The sequence below is a fragment of the Anser anser genome (assembly GCF_964211835.1).
Source record: "Anser anser genome assembly, chromosome: 2".
NCBI lineage: Eukaryota > Metazoa > Chordata > Aves > Anseriformes > Anatidae > Anser > Anser anser.
In genome coordinates this window covers 49,311,083-49,329,320 of record NC_139721.1, presented here as the reverse complement: position 1 = coordinate 49,329,320, position 18,238 = coordinate 49,311,083, and the positions used below count along the sequence as shown (strand labels likewise).

At 38.0% G+C, this 18,238-nt stretch overlaps 1 protein-coding gene across 3 annotated transcripts in view; it reads left to right on the top strand.

Moving 5' to 3' along the window:
- LAMA3 (laminin subunit alpha 3) overlaps positions 1 to 17,843 on the top strand; it is a 114,820-nt gene extending 96,977 nt beyond the window's left edge. For all 3 annotated transcript variants that reach the window (XM_083824225.1, XM_083824226.1, XM_083824224.1), the window contains exons 57-77: positions 313 to 455; positions 1,496 to 1,672; positions 3,050 to 3,201; positions 3,300 to 3,462; positions 3,951 to 4,084; positions 5,377 to 5,527; positions 6,259 to 6,378; positions 6,987 to 7,111; positions 7,468 to 7,588; positions 8,245 to 8,385; positions 8,874 to 9,004; positions 9,895 to 10,026; positions 11,583 to 11,727; positions 12,005 to 12,168; positions 12,570 to 12,759; positions 13,412 to 13,552; positions 14,353 to 14,512; positions 14,646 to 14,773; positions 16,363 to 16,456; positions 16,817 to 16,936; positions 17,116 to 17,843. In XM_083824225.1, coding sequence (XP_083680351.1) covers positions 313 to 455; positions 1,496 to 1,672; positions 3,050 to 3,201; positions 3,300 to 3,462; positions 3,951 to 4,084; positions 5,377 to 5,527; positions 6,259 to 6,378; positions 6,987 to 7,111; positions 7,468 to 7,588; positions 8,245 to 8,385; positions 8,874 to 9,004; positions 9,895 to 10,026; positions 11,583 to 11,727; positions 12,005 to 12,168; positions 12,570 to 12,759; positions 13,412 to 13,552; positions 14,353 to 14,512; positions 14,646 to 14,773; positions 16,363 to 16,456; positions 16,817 to 16,936; positions 17,116 to 17,261 — 2,978 coding nt within the window. In that variant the 3' untranslated portion in view covers positions 17,262 to 17,843. The remainder of the gene's footprint in view (positions 1 to 312; positions 456 to 1,495; positions 1,673 to 3,049; positions 3,202 to 3,299; positions 3,463 to 3,950; positions 4,085 to 5,376; positions 5,528 to 6,258; positions 6,379 to 6,986; positions 7,112 to 7,467; positions 7,589 to 8,244; positions 8,386 to 8,873; positions 9,005 to 9,894; positions 10,027 to 11,582; positions 11,728 to 12,004; positions 12,169 to 12,569; positions 12,760 to 13,411; positions 13,553 to 14,352; positions 14,513 to 14,645; positions 14,774 to 16,362; positions 16,457 to 16,816; positions 16,937 to 17,115) is intronic.
- Positions 17,844 to 18,238: the final 395 nt, after the last annotated feature.

Genomic DNA, 18,238 nt, shown 5'->3' with positions numbered 1-18,238 from the left:
TTGTCTGTTCTATTTAGTGGTTTGTTTTTTTTTTGGTGTTGGCATTTGTTTGGTTTGGTTAGATTTTTTTATTTTTATTTTTTGGTAGACCTGAATTTATGTAATATGTAATATTATAATTAATACAATTAATATTATAATAATATGTAATAATATATAAACTGCTGGCTTCCGTTCCCTCATATAGTGGACTAATGAAAACAGTTCTGTCATCACACTACTGCTTTTTCGATAATGGTGTAGTCATATCTCATATATCTGCATGTTTTTCTCCCCCATTCTACCTTCAATAATGTTTTTTTTTCGTTACAGTTAAAAAATTGACAAACCAGCTTCCAGATCTGTTCAGCAAGATTGAGAGCATCAACCAACAGCTAATGCCAATAAGCAACATCTCTGAGAACGTCAACCGCATAAGAGAACTGATTCAGCAGGCAAGAGATGCTGCAAATAAGGTCTGTCCTGAACAATCATACTTGACTGTAGTGATTTGGACACACAGCAGTGTTTCTGTTCCTCTCTCTTTATAAATAATCGTGTTAAAATATGAAAGACCAGATATAAATGTAATTCAAAAGCACCACCCAGCACTTAAAGTAACTGTGATTATGGGAAGCATAATTCATACATAAGAACGGGTGGATACAGTAGCATCCAGCTCCATCCTTCTCCTGTAGTGCTTTTTTTCCAGGTCAACTTTCAAATCTTATTTGTTCAATAGCCTTTACACTTCCAAGTAACATTGTGGTGACTTTGGCGGTGGCGGCAGAGGCAGAGTCAGTTCTGCAGCTTAGAGGCAGGGATCTCCACTCAGTGGAACACTGGCACTTCCAAAAAAAAGAAGTTGTGCAGCCCCGGGCTTTTGTGTCTCCATCAGCTGCTAACATCTTATTAGAATGCTCTTTCTCCATTTAAGCAACTGCTGTAGTTGTAGTAGTAGTATCAAGGGGATAATATGGTCTCAGTTGGCAGTAGATGCATCCGTGAGGTGATCCCAACTAGCATACAGTCCTTACAATGAATAAGAAGAATTTGTGACCATGGTGTAAAAAGCAGGAATAAGATATGCCTTTATTATTAGTAGAGGTGCATTATAATTTCCAACAGTCAAGTCCAGCTAACTGAAGCATCAAGATATATATGTAGACATCTGAATAATTCATAAGCCTGCTCTTTACAGCTGCAGAGCACATCCTTCCTATTACATGTAGTGAAGGTAACAATTACTTGAAGGAGGCGAAGTAAAGTTTGATTAATTAATGTCTGGAATAAAAAAGTGCTGTGTTAAGTCATAAGCGTTGACAATACAGAATACAGTATCATGCATTCTGTTTCCTGGTTATATTGTTTGGTAGTATCAGAGTCCACATCTGTAGTAACTGATGGCTGCAGCATGACCAGGTTGTGTGTTTAATTTCTGAGAAATCTACTACACAATGAAACAAGTAGTAGCAACAGACACTTTTTAAGTGGTGAATTTTGTTTTTCTTAATAGGTTGCTATTCCTATGAGGTTCAATGGCAGCTCCGGTGTAGAGGTTCGACCTCCAAGCAACCTTGAAGATTTGAAAGCCTATACTTCACTTTCTTTCTTCCTCCAAAGACCTCAGAAAAGATCAGACACCCCTCAGAGGGCATCAAATAAGTTTGTCCTGTACCTGGGTAATAAAGATGTAGGTATATTTTGAGATTTAATCTGATTTTTAGAACTGGTGACGTGCTTTGAGAAACAGATGGGAGAGGATTTATTTTTACTGAAGTTTATAGCTACTGATAGCCCCCTTCTTTTTTTTTTTTTTAATTGCCATTATGTGATGGAATAAGTGTTTTGTGAAGTATAGACTGACTGCTTTGCCCTTTGATATTTTGCTGGTTTACTCCTTTAGAATTTTTCTGAGTCATGGATATCATCATACAGTCCTGTCAGAACTGTCAGTTTCTGCAGCAGTCAGCACAAACTTGGCCATACTCCTGCTTCAGATCTTTGACTCTTATCATAATATTAGTAACTGTGAGTTTCTCTGTTAGTTTAAAAAGTGATTGATTCAGCCATTAATTTCTTTCTTTTCTGAATATGCAGAGTAATACAGAGCTGCTTCTGCGTTCATGCTTGCTCAAGCACCATCATTTAAAAATTTTCCTGCATGAGATTCCTAACTACATATTTTTGAGTCTTGTTATCTGACAGCAGCTGTATCTGTAGTGGGTCTCATGCGTACATAGAAAGCTGTTTTAAAGTAGTTATGCTAAACTGGCTTTCACCTTTTTATCCCCTGAATGCCTGGCCAGGATACCTGTTGACAGCTTCCAGTCACCTCGGTACGAACTGAGTATTGACTGAGTGTTGTTCCTAACATCTTTTCTACTTCACAAATGTTTAAATTTTAGTAAATGCATCATGTTTTCATGGCTCTAGCTGGAAGATGTTACAACACTGGAAAGTATTTTAACTATTAATGTTATAAAAAGTCATGCGTGACTCTTCAGTTAACTTATAACTATACTTACTGAATCAGTGCAACATATTCAATTAGAATAGAATAGAAGGGACCTACAGAGGTCACCAAGTCTACCTGCCTGACTGCTTGAGGGCTAAACAAAAGGTAAAACGTATTATTAAGGGCATTATCCAAATGCCTCTTGAACACCGACAGGCACAGAGCATCAATCACCTTTCTAGGAAGCCTGTTCCAGTGTTTGAGCATCCTCACAGTAAAGAATTTTTTCCTGAAGTCTGGTGTGAACCTTCTGTAGCACAGCTTTGTGGACTCCCACATGTCCTATCATGGGTTACCAGTGAGAAGAGATCAGCACGTCTTTGTCCATTTCCCCTCCTTGGGAAGTTGTAGAGGGTGATGAGGTCTAGCCTCTTTTTCTCCAAACTATTTATTATTCCCAGAAACAGAACTGATAAACTTAATAACAATTCTCATCACTAGGTAGGTGAATGGCTTGTGACTCATTCACGGTATGATGATGTCCCTGAGGAAGTGCGGCTGTATTGTACCTTCATTAACATTAATCGTTTATTTATGCTTTGCTGTTCTTAGGCTTCCAAGGACTATATTGGTATGGCTGTAAAAAATGGTCACCTTACTTGTGTCTATAACCTGGGAGACTATGAAGCAGAAATAGCTGTGCAGCCACTGGTGATTGAAAGCAACACTGAGGAAGCCATCATGGATCAAGTTAAGCTTGAAAGGTATAAGACCCACAGCACACAACAATCTTTTCCCAGATCTGCAAAGATTATCTTTTATTAGTTTGATATGATATTTTGTCTGTCTGTTATGGTTTCAGGATCTACCAGTACGTAAAGCTGAATTACATCAAAGCAGCAACATCAACTTCTCCAGAGTTTGAAAGTCCTTTGACTATGAGCAGTGAAGGCATAGACACTCTCCTAGATCTTGATCCCAGCAGTGTTGTCTTTTATGTTGGAGGATACCCACCAGATTTTAGGGTACAAAGAGTCACTCATCCTTTTAAAAAGATTTCTATATTAATCATTCTGTTGTCCTTACAAATACAAGTTGGAAATAGTAGTCTTTCAAAGGCTGTATAAAAGTTTATCCATGCCAGCAGGAATAAACTGAACGCAAGGAAATGCTTCTTCCTACAGAAGCTGCCTGGCTTGTAGTATGCTAGAACTCAAAGCAGAGAATATGATGTTTTTTTTCATCTGCTAAGGATGCCATGAAATCTTTCTAACCCTGCTAAGTACTATTCCCAATCCACCTCTATGATTCTGCTTTAAATTGTGCTGCATTACTCCTGGGTTGTTATTAGGTGGCTTAGATACTATATCCAAAGATGTAATAATTCTTTGATATTAGAATATCACATTCTGTGTTTTACTGATATTTGGAATAGATCCTAGCCATTACATGTCAATGTAAAATTTTGTCAGCTGGTGTTGACAGGATGTTTTTTAATGACACTATTTTGCAGCCTCCACGTAGTCTGGACTATCCTCATTATGAAGGCTGCATTGAATTAGACAACCTAAATGAAAATATTATCAGCCTTTACAACTTTAAGAGGACATTTAATCTCAATACCACTGAAGTGCAACCCTGCAGAAGGTATGATATAGACTCAGAGTGATTCATGGTTCTGTGATTTTATCATTACATTTTTTTAGCCTCTTCGCAACAAGAAGAATAAGCACTGTAGCTAAACCAGTGATTTTTTTTTTTTTCTTCTAAATCTTGGTCACTAATACACATTCTAGAGAAAATTGTCAGTGTTGGCGTAATTGACATCTGTAGCAATCTCAGTCCACTGGCCAAAAATTTAAATGTTACAAGGTCTTACAGGGTCCTGCACCTGGGTTGGGGCAATTCCAAGCACAAATACAGGCGGGGTGGAGAATGGATTGACAGCAGCTCTAGGGAGAAGGACTTGGGGGTATTGGTTGACAAGAAGCTCACCATGAGCCAGCAATGTGTGCTTGCAGCCCAGGAAGCCAACCGTATCCTGGGCTGCATCAAAAGAAACATTGCCAGCAGGTTGAGGAAGGCGATTCTCCTCCTCTGCTCTGCTCTTCTGAGACCCTACCTGGAGCACTGCATTCAGCTCTGGGGCCCCCAGTTCAAGAAAGACATAAACCTATTAGAACAAGTCCAGAGAAGTGCCACAAGGATGATCAAAGGGCTGGAGCACCTCTCCTATGAAGACAGGCTGAGGGAGTTGGGGTGGTTCTGTCTGGAGAAGAGAGAGCTCCAGGGACACATGACAGTGGTCTTCCAGTACTCAAAGAGGGCCTACAGGAAAGCTGGGGAGGGACTCTGTCAGGGAGTGTAATGATAGACAAGGAGGAATGGCTTTAAATTAAAGGAGGGTAGATTTAGATTAGACATTAGGAAGTACCTTTACTCTGAGGGTCGTGAGGCACTGGAACAGGTTGCCCAGAGAAGCTGTGGATGCCCCATCCCTGGAGGTGCTCAAGGCCAGGCTGGATGGGGCTTTGGGCCACCTGGTCTGGTGGTAGGTGTCCCTGCCCATGGCAGGGGGGTTGGAATTAGATGAGCTTTAAGGTCCTTTCCTACCCAAATCATTCAATGATTAATACCCAGACACAATCATTGGGCTAACGAATACATCTCCTCTATAGGAGAAATATTAAATTAAGTGCAGAAAATCAACCACTAATTATTTAAAATCAGTCTTTTCCTCTATGGAGACCATATACAAAACCAATAGAAGCCAGTGAAAGGTTTGTTTTTCACTTGGGTTAGATCAGAATTTGACACTGTCAGTGGCCCTGTACTAAACACCTTAACTTAAGCTTTCTTAAAATGTGAATGATAGTAAGTCCATATGGTAGTAGTTTTTATTCTCATATATTCATACCTGTGACATTGAATTATTACAGATACAAAGAAGAGTCTGACCAAAACTACTTTGAAGGCACTGGTTATGCCAGTGTCACATATAAAGAAACAAATGCAAATGTGCCAATACGTTATGAGCAGACGATTCAGACTACTTCAGATGAAGGCATAATATTTTTTGCAGCAAATGAGGTAATTCTTGGAATGCTTCTGCCTGTTTAAGGGTCCCAGAAATTTTTTAAGAACTTCAGTCACTCGGAAACATATTAGATTTAGTAATAACTGCAGTGAAATTTCTTAAAACTGTTGTTTTTGTCCATATAGCAGATGAGTAGATTCATCTGTGTGTTTAACGGCTGCTGAATACTCACTCTGACTGAAAATCATTAAGCAGTTCCTCCGTTAGTCAATGCAAAGGATTTGGGGTTGCGGGGTGCAGGGAGAGTATAATTTGAATCAAACCAGTTTTGAAGTACTGAAATCCTCCAAAAGTGGAAGTGCATTTTTCTCAAATCTAGAGTAAGGCAGAATTTAGAAAGTGACGTAGGACTTACACCATGGTGACTTAAACCTGTAAAAGCTGCTCAGAACAGCAGTGATACTGCTTATCTATTAATATTATAAGAATCTTTGAGATCACTGTGACATTGTCTTGTAATTTCTCAGTGCTGTAAAGAGTCAGTAAACATCTTGAAATAACAATAAGTCCTTCAGAGATTTGAGGAATAAATCTTGAGCTGATACTAGGTCTGTTTATAAGAGCTTTTAATTACAGTTATTCTTATAAGTTTTAGTCTGCTTTGTTTTATCTTTTTCCTTGGCATAATACTGGAACAACTAGATAGGTTCATTAAAATAATTCACGTGACGCTGAAATATATATGAAATGTTGGTCAATTTGTGTGTTTTTATTCTTACCACAGGATCAGTTCATCAGTGTGCTCATTAAAGATGGCCATCCAGTTTTTAGATACAAAATCGGCTCTGAGCCTCCAAAACAAATAGAACGCGATGCAACTTTAAACGATGGAACATATAAACAAGTAAGTAATTTTAAACAATTAAGTGATCATTATTTGTAGAAATACACATTAGCTGAAACTAAACGTCCTGCTAGCTTCTAACTAAACATCTACTTAGCAGTCATCCAGATGTCATTAAAACCTTTGATTTTGATTCATTATCCCTTTTCCCCCTCCCTGCATTACCATTTAAATAGTGTAGGTAGCAGTGACTGCTGGAAGAAGTCCTTATGCTGTATTGGGTTAAGTGACCTCCAGTCAGCTGACTGACCTAGTCTTTGTAGGAGGCAGCAGCTCCTGAATCTTCAACTGCAAATAGAAGGCAATGTTTGAATGTTAGGTGAAGTGTATTTCTAGGACAATTTTCCTAAGAAAAATAAAACCTCACCTTGTATTTGAATAGAAAAGCATTTTCCTTAGGCATTGGCTTTGGTTAAGTGCCTAAATTTTTAAAGTACCTTTGAACTACTGCTGTTGCTATGAATTTAAAGCACTAGTACACAGAAGGAGGAAAAACAATTGTGTCCTGCTCTCTCAGTGTAATTTGCTAAATCTTGCTCTGAGTGTAATGTGCTTAATAATTTTTGTTTCTGTTAAGCAAAGTAATTCTCACTATTCACATATTTCAGATTAGCATGTTGCTTGCCCGAAGCAAGAATATTGTTTACGTCAGCTATGATATTACAGCCAACATAAAAGTCTTCAGTTTCACTAAGTACTATCTAGGCGGAATTCCATCTTCTCTGCGGAAACAGTGAGTAGCTATAAAAAGACTAATATAATAGGCTTTGTATGGTAACTCCATCTAAATTCTTTCCTTAGGCAGTTCCTTTCACACTCTGTATTGTGTATCTTACGCAATATGCAAAGAGACAGTGTATAACATATGATTGTAATCTGTGATTTTTGGCTAATGGTGGGTTCTTCATTTGAGCGTGCCCTTAAGAACAGGTTTGATCAGCATGAAGTATGTTTGTGCAATAAAGGTTGCTTTTGTTTGTGTTTTTTTTTCTATTTATTATATTGTCAACATTTACTGGCTATTATACTGGTGTGTGCTTTGAAATATCAGACTACCAAACTCTTTTTCCTCCCATTCCCTGAAACCAGATTTAATATAACCACACCTCCATTCCGGGGCTGCATGAAGAATGTGAAAAACCCTAAGACTGCATCTGTTGTTTTTGATGAGACTGTTGGTGTCAGCAAGAAATGTTCAGATGACTGGAAGGTAACTAAGAGTGCTATTTTAAAACGTTTGCTAGAGTTCATAGATTCTGTTTTGTCTGTAAAACCTGGATGTTACATTTTTCTTAGGTCAAAAATTAGGTTTGGTTACATGTGATGATAATGAAAGAAGCTGAGTTTAGTATGAAGATGAAAGAAAGGAGACTCCATCCCTACTGCGATAATTTGCTCTAGCACATAGTCCACCCTCTTAATTAACACAGGGTACAATTAAGAATTCATATCTACCATGTAGATTTGTTGACTTCCAGTTGCTGTTGTTAATTAGGCCAGAATATTTAATACTACTCAGGATCTTTCTTCTTGTCAAGGTGCTTAAGCTTCATGATTAAATCACCTCTCAACTGTTTCTTAAAGTGAAAACTTTCAAAACCATCCTGCAAACAGTAGAGACGAACAATGTGTTATGCTCAGCAGGCCTCATCTCCCTGTAGAGCTTCTCACATCAGAGTTAATTAATGCTAATGAAACCAATTCAGTCAGTCTGTTCTGTACTGAAATTTTGTACGTGCAGTTTTCCCTATATTTGGTTTGGACTGGAGTTGGTCGCAATTACGTTGAGTAGGGCAGTTATTGGTCCATAGTGTCATTTCTTCAAATTAGAAGGAAAATCACTGAAAGTATTATTATCTCTTTCAGCTCATCAGATCTGCATCTTTCTCCAAGAAGGGCACGCTGAGCCTGAGCGCGGAGGGTTTCCCATTTCCCCAAGATTTCCAAGTTGGCTTTGGCTTTCGCACAATGGCATCGAGTGGAACACTCTTAAATTACAATCTAAGGGTATGAAACATGTTCAACTTACAATATGTAATTGTTTTTATTTCTTGATTAGAATGTTTGTCTGTGACTTTGTCAGTTTGGCATCACAAACAAGTCTCACATAGATGCCTGTATTTTAAGGCAAGAAACAGCTACTATAATCATCTTTAGAGCATGCCATCTTGCACGTCATAGGCCAGAGAAACTCATCCTGGCATTTCTTCAATCAACTAACAATTAGTTTCATGAGAAACTGATCTTTAACCTTGAGCATTCTGCAGAGTAGCTTATGCACCACACCACCACCATCCCAGTAAGATAACTGTTGCCTAAAATAGTTGTCTGGGGAAAATTTCTGAGGAAAAACGGGCCCTCTAGATGACAGATAAATGCATTTTTAGTCTCAGAAAATTTCCACAAGAGACCACAGGGAACTGTATTAATGGCAATAACACAGGGAGAACTAAAGGCACCTGCATTAAGGCTCATATTGTGCAATTCTTTTTTAGCCTGATATTCTTACCATCTTTCTGAGTCCTGGCTTTGTATCTGCAAAGATGGGAGAGAAGGAGCTCTCTCTAAACAAGACATATGAAGATGGGTTAATGCATTATGTGACAGTAATAAGAAGAGCCAACAGGTGAGTTCAGTCTTTAATCTGATTCTTTTATGTTGTGCTTGGCAAAAGCTTAAAAATTTGTGTAACTTGTTCTTTGGGTACACAGATATCCTCTGTGCTAGCAGAGGATACTGAAATAATAAAGTAAAAGGAGATTTTTGGTCTATGGGAAATGTATGTCAGTACCTGTGATGTTTCAGCTGTACATCACTATGCGTATCTCACACACTGTGTGAGTTTTGTCTATTTGTCAAGCTGTAGGTATGGAGTTCTTCCCCTTCCCATGGCCTTTACGTATGCCACTGTAAGTTATAAATCTGTCTAAGATAAGTGGTTAAGGATTCAGAGAAGAAGCTAATATCGTGTCTGTTTTTTTCAATAGTGATCTGTTATGTAGATATCAGAAAGAATAATTTACCAGAAAACTCCTAAATCCTATTGATTTCTGGGCAACACATAAAATGAAATAAATGCTAATTAAAGAGGAAAGTTTTGAATGATTGTCTGTACCTTTGGGTAATTATAACTTTTAATCTTACCTGTACTAACTGTTGCTAATGTGTTAAGTGCACTATTTTGACACAACAGATGCAATCCTGTCCCATAGCTGTCAATAACATATTTTTCATGAATTTCAATTGGATCGGGATTTCACTGTAGAAATGAACAGCTAGAGGCAACACTTACTCAATAACTACCACTGAAAAACAGAGTTAATTTCACGGAAGTGGAATTCAGTATAAGCACATACCTAAAAAATGCTAAAAGTAAGCTAACGAAGCTGTAGTGTAATTACAAGCTAATGAAAAAACACAGCTGTCAAATGTTTCTTTTTTTAATAATATATTTCATTCAAATTCATAAATGTATTTCTTTAGATTTCATGCTCATTTTTCTTCACCTTGTTTCAGAGTAAGTCTACTGGTTGATGATAAGCCTGCATCAATATTAGTTGACTCTTCAAGATCACAGATATCAATGCAGCCTATAATATTTGGTGGAGGAGATTTTGAAGGCTGCATCTCAAACATCTTTATAGAAAGGTATTTGGCCTAGAAGGATTTTAGTTTCATACATTTTAGCCTGTTATCCTTCTTTAATCACATTAAAATTGATTTTTCCTGAATTGCTTTTTTTTTCTACGTGTAAAACCTTCATGAATGCATAACTTTCCTGCTCCAAAATATTCTTTTATCCAGACGGATTACATATGGTATCAAGTTGCAATTAAATCTGTTGTTCAGATGTAATGGAATTTTAGTCTGAATCATACCCATTTAGTAGTCTTTTAATCAAAGAATAAACTCAACATAGTGAATTGGAAGTGTCCCAACAAGGCATCCAAAAAAATCTGCTACATTGTATCATTATAGCTTAAACAGGGTGCCTGGTAGTGAAGTGAGCAAAGCTTGCTGACAGAACCAAACCAGTTACACAAACAAATGAGAGTATGTGTATAAAAATCAGATGCCTGATTTATGTTTCTCTTTTTCACTTGTGTTTTTCAGTATTAGAGATACCTTACATGCAAAATTTAGGAGAAAAATGTGATGTAAAAATGTTCTTTAAGAAAAGCATTCCTTCAGTCACAAGTGATCTACCACTGTGGCTTTGTTTTAGCTAAGTTTTGATTAATATTTATACAAGTATAGAGTTTACAGAAAAAAAAGGCATATTTTGATTATATATTCTTTTAAAATAGTGTAAGACAACGAAGTAACCTGCATATTAACCTCCCCATCAGAAGCCAAATCTGGAGAATTCCTTTTAATACAACATAGATGGAGAGTAGATATTGTAGCTAGTTAAGTGAATGGAGAACTAGACTAAAACTGAAGTTCAATTTCTGCTTCCAACCCTACCACTCTTCTCATGGAAAACCATAGGCAAGGAGCTCCATTGCTTTTTCTCAGTTGTAAAGCGTTTTGTAATTTACTCATTAAAGGTGCTCTGTAGGACCTACAGATTGATAGTATTACTTAATACTATTCTTTATACACAAAGGAAATTGGTGTTGACAGTCTTTCTGATAATTTGACTATAATCCCAGAACTGCATATTAAGTTGTGGTGAGGTTTACTGCTTGACAGATCTGATTAGAATGCCTTACTTACAGGGGAGGTGAATGATTGAGCTACCAGGACCTGATGTTTCCATTTTTTCTTGATCTGCCACTGGCTATGCATACATTAACCAGAAAAGTTTTGTAGCCTGATCCAGAAATTTTATTCAATCAAGGCTGCTGCTGCTTTTCCCCCTTTTTTCAATGGTATATTTTTTAAAGTAGAGCACAAAAGACTTTGTTTAGAAGAGATGAGAATAAAACATCAGTTTTTTGTGGTTTGTGGGTTTGTTGTTGTTGTTGTTTTTTGTTTTGTTTTGTTTTTTTCCAAAGCTAAAAGGAAAAGGCCAGAATCAGAACAAATGTGAATTTGCAGTGTTGAATGTAATACATTTTCCATCAAAAACTGAAAATTGGTACTTTAACATCAGGTCACTGGGAAATCCATTTTGTACAGAACAGTTTTACAGTGCGTTGTTGATTGTGCTAGAGAAAAGGCATGCTGTGTCACAGCACTTACTGTTTTCTTCACTCTAGGACAGATCAGCTCCCCGAGGTTCAAAATCTCATTCGTCATACTGAAAAGAGTGGTGTATCTCTTGGAGCTTGCCACCAACATGAGAACCTTGAACCAATGCTGCTGAAAGAATTCAAAAATCCACTCAGGTTTAAGATGCTCAAGGTATGCCTATTTTTACTGTCATCTTCACTCCATATTGATGCATATTTGACTGCATGGCCATGGTTTATAGAACGAGGTGTAACTGTTTTACTGTCATCTCACACCTGAAGCATGTTCTTTCTGTGCTGAAGTTCCATGCTAAGTGCATACCTGCTCCAGAATGACAACAACTTCTGTCATTTAGAGAAGGGTGTTGACTGCCTCAGGTGGGAATTTTTAAACATGTAGATTGAATTATTCTTTTACCTTCTGTAAAAGTTTCAATTCTATCTTACAGAATGAAAAATACGTTGATCATTTGACAGATTATAACATGCAGCATGACCAGCAAAACCACACTTTATCAACTTGGTTAAATGCCAACAATGAAGCCTATCTCCTTGGAAACACCCCCAACAGTTTTATATCCTACACGTTTTCTCCACCTTTGCCCACAGACAGGTAATACAAATGTAATCCTAATATTCGAATCTTCAAAGCCGATTGAATCTGTGGGTGCTAAAAGCTAGGATTTTTTTTCCTGCTTATGCTTTTGGATACAACAGAAGAATGGTTCTAAAGGTTCAGGAATTTTTTTCACTTTGTTAATATCTTCCCAAACTGCGTAGATTGACAGATGTGGTAGACAGCTACAGAGTATATTGATGACAACTGCTAAGCCTGAATATGTAAACCTTCATTCATGTTCAGAAATGCAGAAAATGCAGAACACTGGGGTTCCACCCAAACCCTATTCTGCATTTCACGAATTTGAGTTTCACTGCCATTTTTCTGGAGAACAGAAAGAATACAACATCTAACAAAAGAGACCTATGCATGAATATGCTTACTTTCCCCTACAGGTTACATTTTTCCGTAGATATACGGACTCGATCATCAAGAGGATTAATAATTTTCATGGAGGAAACGTCTGAGAATTCTTATATCTCTCTCCACATTTCAAAAGGACATTTTGTCTTTACACTTAGTTCTGGAGGAAAACGATTCAAAATCAAAACCAGTACTAAATACAATGATGGGCAATGGCACACTGTAAGTATTATGGCACAGGAACCACGGTGAAACCACGGCAAGCATTCAGCACGCATTGCCTATTGAACTTTTAAGTTATTAGGCAGAGACAGGGAAGGAAAAAAATGAAATTGTTCCTTTTGGCCATCTGAAGTTAATTCATATGCTTGAAAGCTCATGTGGTTGACAGGTGTCTGTTATGAGAGAGCTTACAGAGACCGATAGTCCCAGCACGTTATTTTCAGTTTAAATATTTCAACAACACAGTGCTTAAGTTAAAGAAAAAAATACCACTAAGGGATCATTAAGATACAGAATAAAGGCAGTATTCTGATTTCTGTCACACGCACACAGAAAGCATGGAATTACTCCATTCACAGGCTGTAGCAAAGGTGGCCAGAATTTGGGTCCCTGACAGTCAGAATGGTCGGTGTGCGAGATGCTACTCGTTTTCAAACCATCTTGATATTTGATGCAAGTATTTTATTTATCCACTTCCCTTGCTACTTTGGCTAGTTTCAGACCAGCCTGAAAAATACACTCTCACTTTAAGACTATACTGTATATGATTAATTTTTTTAAACACCTGTTTTTTTGCTGTTTGGTGCTCTAGCTGCAGTGGCTTTCATTGGCCTTGGGTTTTCACATTCTGTTATGTTTGCACCCTGCAAAGGTGGTCTTCAGCAGAGATGGGAAGAATGTACTCCTTGTTGTTGATGGTCTAGCGGCCCAGCATGGAAGATTAGCAAGAAATTCCCCTGTCAGCATTAAGCAACCAATCTATCTGGGAGGCCTGCCATCACTGAAAAGACAGGTAAATAACTGTGATGCGTCCACTTCCACATACTCCCCAGGCTGCACTAATTACATGTGGAAGTGTTAATATGAAGGGTTTCCATGTTGAAAAGGTCTGGCGGATATTTCCAAGCACTGACTGTGAGCACTGTCTGTAATCGATGTTTGCAGTTGATCATTACAGATCGTTTTCCTCAGCTGTTCACACAGCTCTCAACTGGACCCATGTTTCCAACATGTGCTGCTGAGGCATGGCTGACAGCCATGTGCCATTTTCATTTCTGTTCTTTAAGAAATAGAAAATACTGAAGTCACATTTTTAATTCCAGGGATAGCGTTTTCCCACAGACTGCTTATCTCAGTGGGCTAAGTGATAATCCATAAAGAGCAAAGGCTCCTCTTAATTAAGAAATTATGGATGTAGAACCTGATTTTAATCTGAAATAGAAGTTGTTGCTATTACTCCAAGAATGAGAAAATTATCAATGCAGGGCATTTTGTAAAGGCAAGTTAAAATAAACAGCCTCTTAGGAAAGAAAGGGTGTATTTGAGATCTTACATCTCCCATTGTGTTGTCCTTCTGACACATTGGGAGCATCTGTTTTGCAAGCAGGAGTTCTGTTAACTCGAAATCAGCTATTTCATGTTTTCAGCTCTTTTAATTTCAGAATATCTCCTCACTGCATACGAGATGGAGTTTAGGTGCCCTTAAATAACCATTGTCTGTCTACAGTCCAACAATACAAAAAACTAGCAGGTAGTCTTACTAAAAGGATGGTCATCATGCTTTGGTATTCATGTTTTGAAATATGCTTTCAGAGTATACCAGTGAAGAGTTTCAAGGGTTGCCTGAGGAATTTTAAGATGAATGGAAAAATCATGAATGCACCTCAGCAAAAAAATGGTGTGCTTCCATGTCTGGATATTCCCATGGAGATGGGGATTTATTTCTTTAAGGAAGGAGGATATATTGCCATTGGTAAGCTGTGTAGAAATTATGGTTTAAATGTATATGCATGTACACAGAAGGATTTCTTGTACTTATTTTTGTGAAGTTTTCCAACTGTCTCTTTCAACGGTCGTTCATCTACACACTCTTTAATTCTCCACAGACAATTTACGAATGGGCTTGGATTTTAGGATAGTATTTACCATTCGGCCAAGGAGTTCAACAGGTGTATTACTCCATTCTGGAAGCAAGCCAGACAACTACTTGACTGTTTACATGGAAGAGGGAAAAGTAAGTACCTGAAATGGAATCACAGCCTATATGTTACCATTATTCAGCAGGGAGGAGTTCTGAGCTTGAGCCCTGCACTTAGGTGTTACTACATTTGTTTAGAGGTTTAACACTGAACAACTTCTTCAGAATGGTTTAATGCCATTGCATGGAAACTGGAGCATTTAATGTGTCTCTGTGCCTACATTAGGAGCTTCTCTTGTGTGAACACTAGCATGCACGTGTTCTTTGCACAGCAGTCAGCAGAAGGGCACAGTCTCCATTTTCTCAGGCTTCAAAAAGCCTGAGAAACCTTACAACCCTAAGCCTAAAAACCCTAAAGCCCTAACCCTAAAAACCCTTACAACCCTTACAAAAACTGGCTGGGCTTTTGGCCAGAGGCATAGGACTCCATGGCTTATTTCCACTTCTATTTTAGTCATCGTTTGGCTGTACTGATGCAGCTCTATAACAACATTCATTAGGGAACTTGTGCAGTTTTTTTGTGTTAGCATCTGCTCTAGTTGAGAGGTGTGTCATGGTGGTGATTTTTATCACTTGTTTTTTTTATAATGTAACAGCTTTAGAACGTATGTTGGACCCCAAAACCATTGTGCTTGCTTCCGTATAGACATCAAATAAAAATACATCTCAGCTCAACAGAACTTGTTGTCTGGCATGGTTTAAACGAGCATAATTCTACCTACCTTCAGAAAGGCTCAGCTTTGCTCTTTTCTCCCTAGTCATAGCTATCCATTCGCAGCCATCCCTAGTGCAGGTCAACAGCTAACCAGATTAGGGAACTTGTTTTTATTATTTGTCTTCTTGTCATTGGTTAGCTTCACCGAGCTTGCTGATCTGGTTCAAGACACAGCTAGCACGTGGAAGCAGGGCCATCAATAGCTGGGGAGTCCTTAGGGACAAGATCGACCACTTTTTTCAGCAGTAACTTCGATTCATGCTGGCTCTCAGTGTGGGCAGGATGGTAAAAGGTCAAAGGGACACCATCAGTCCTGACACTATCAAACGGAACTCACTACATCAGTTACCAGCCCATTACCAAGTTTCTTGTAACCATCACAGAAAAAGTCTGTTTACAAGGAATGAGGAGCAAGACATAAGAAAACACAAGCAGATTCTTGTTTGAAATATCACGGTAAATAGTCAAGCTACAAGCTTCTCAAGTGAAATACAAGGAGACCAAAGCTATGTGAAAGGCTGGAGAAATATATTGCAGTGATTCTGCCTGGAGATGCCTAGCATGTAGGTGACTGCTTTCCAAAAAGGAAAGGGAGGCCTGGTAGGGAAGACTTTGTCTCAGAGAGATTATGTCAAAAGAATTAACATAATTTTGTAAGATTGAGGGGAAAGAAAAGACAAAGGTCTTGCTTGTACGCTTGTAAGTTCTGTAATACATCTCCTGGGATTTGATTAGGGAAATTTACTTTCTTTCCGGAGATGATAATTTCTGGAATAGGTATACAATGACTGTGACCCTTAAAACTAGGTGAAACCCAGCCCTCCACAAGTTCAGTAAATTACTAAAAGTACTGTATTTTTCTGTTCCTCATTTCTTTGCCATGGTAACTTAACAGATAACTGTTTTACAGCTCATTGCTGCTGGAAATAGTGGTGCTGGAGAATTCCAGACAACAGTCACACCTCGGCAATCTCTGTATAATGGACAGTGGCATACAATTGCAGGTATGTTGCATCACACTAATTCTTCAGAAATTTGGAAAGAAGGGTGAGCACAAAGCATTGCAGACCCAGATTTTTATTAGTCATTTCACTTCTTTTTATTCTGAGAATACTCTTAAGAACAATGTGTTTTGTGTTAATTCAAGGCATTACATGAGAGGGCTTTTTTTTGGCTGTATTTAGCCCCAGAGTACCTAGATATGTCAACTTGACTTTGAATTGAGATAAAATCAATATAAAAAAGATTAAAAAAAAAAAATAAAGTTAAACTTCAAAACAGATGTTGTTTAAAAAATAGTGTCATATCTAGCTGGTTCTTCAATAGTGTTGAGAAAGAGTGCTCATATACCTGCTTCTTTGCAGTCTCTCAGAAGGGGAACGCTGTGCAGCTTGATGTAGGCATACAGAGTAACTATACCACTGGACACCCACCCTTTTCTCCTAGACGTCTGCATCAGCCACTCTACTTTGGCAAAATTCCAGGTAACATTATTGCTGCTTTATTTCTTTATGTAGCTACTGTTTTTTTTTCCTTTCTAAAACAAATGTTCTGTTCATGCATGTAGTCCTATATCATTCTTCCCTCTTCTGAAAGCCTTGAAGTAGTTCATCTTTCAAATCATTTTCATTTTATTAAATTTGATATTTCTACCTTGTTATAGCAATTTTGGACACACCGTGGCTTCCAGTTAAAGACTCATTTTTTGGCTGTCTTCGAAATATTAACATCAACGGCAAACCTGTCTCCACCAAGAGAATTTCAGAGGTTCATGGTGTAGTGAGTTTGCATGGGTGCCCGGCCACGTAACTTTGCTGCTGCAGTATTTGTACACTCATCAGGTTGGGCCTGCTGAAGAACTACGTGAATTCGTGCAGCGTGGGTTCCACTTCTGCTGATCACTGGGTCACTGTCATCAGTCTGGATATTCACAAGAGCTGGTGAGCAAATGCATCCTCTGGATGTGGACTGCGCCAAAGCAAATTTACAGTGTGGACTTCGATAAACTCCCTATTAAATGTTATTGATTTCCAAGGTAATCCATTCTGTCTTTTGAAATATATGCAGAAAATATAATTGTATATACCCTACTGGGCCAAATTCTGCTCTCACCCACAACAGCATGGAACTAAGTAACTCTGGTGACTTAAGTTCAGAAATTTGCCTTAATGCTGGTCATCTTGAGAGCAAATTTGATCCACTAATATAAAGAATTCTATAAAAAATATAAATCTCTTCGGATTGATGAACAGAATGTTTATACAGAAATGTACATTAATGTTAAAAATAATAATATAAATGGAGTTTGAAGCACTTTAAGGAGTGAAACTGGGAGTTTGTTACAATGCGAGGAATTCTGGGGCCAAATAAATACAGTATGTTTTTAAAACATTCCATTTTCCTGTTTGGTTATTTCAATCTGGTATTTCTTTGGTGTCCGTTTTAGAGACACCTAAATTCTGCTTGCTTTATACATACATTTCTGTAGCTTTAAGGAGCTGGTTTGCCTGAATAAGCAGGAGTCCATCATCTCTGCTTATTTGAATTTGGTTATGTAAAAACCTCAGAGTAATTTTTCTTGTAAGCTTCAGAGCCAGAAAGTTTCCTCCATAGACCTCTTTTTTTTTCTAATTAAATGAAGACAAGTTAGTTTAGGAACAGCACTACACATGGTACGGTTGCATAGTGTGAACTGCAGGACTAAACCAGCGAAACTGTTTTCTTTGGCATTCAAATCTTTATACCTGATCATGACCCATGGTGGAGTGAGGGGACCAACTTTGCTT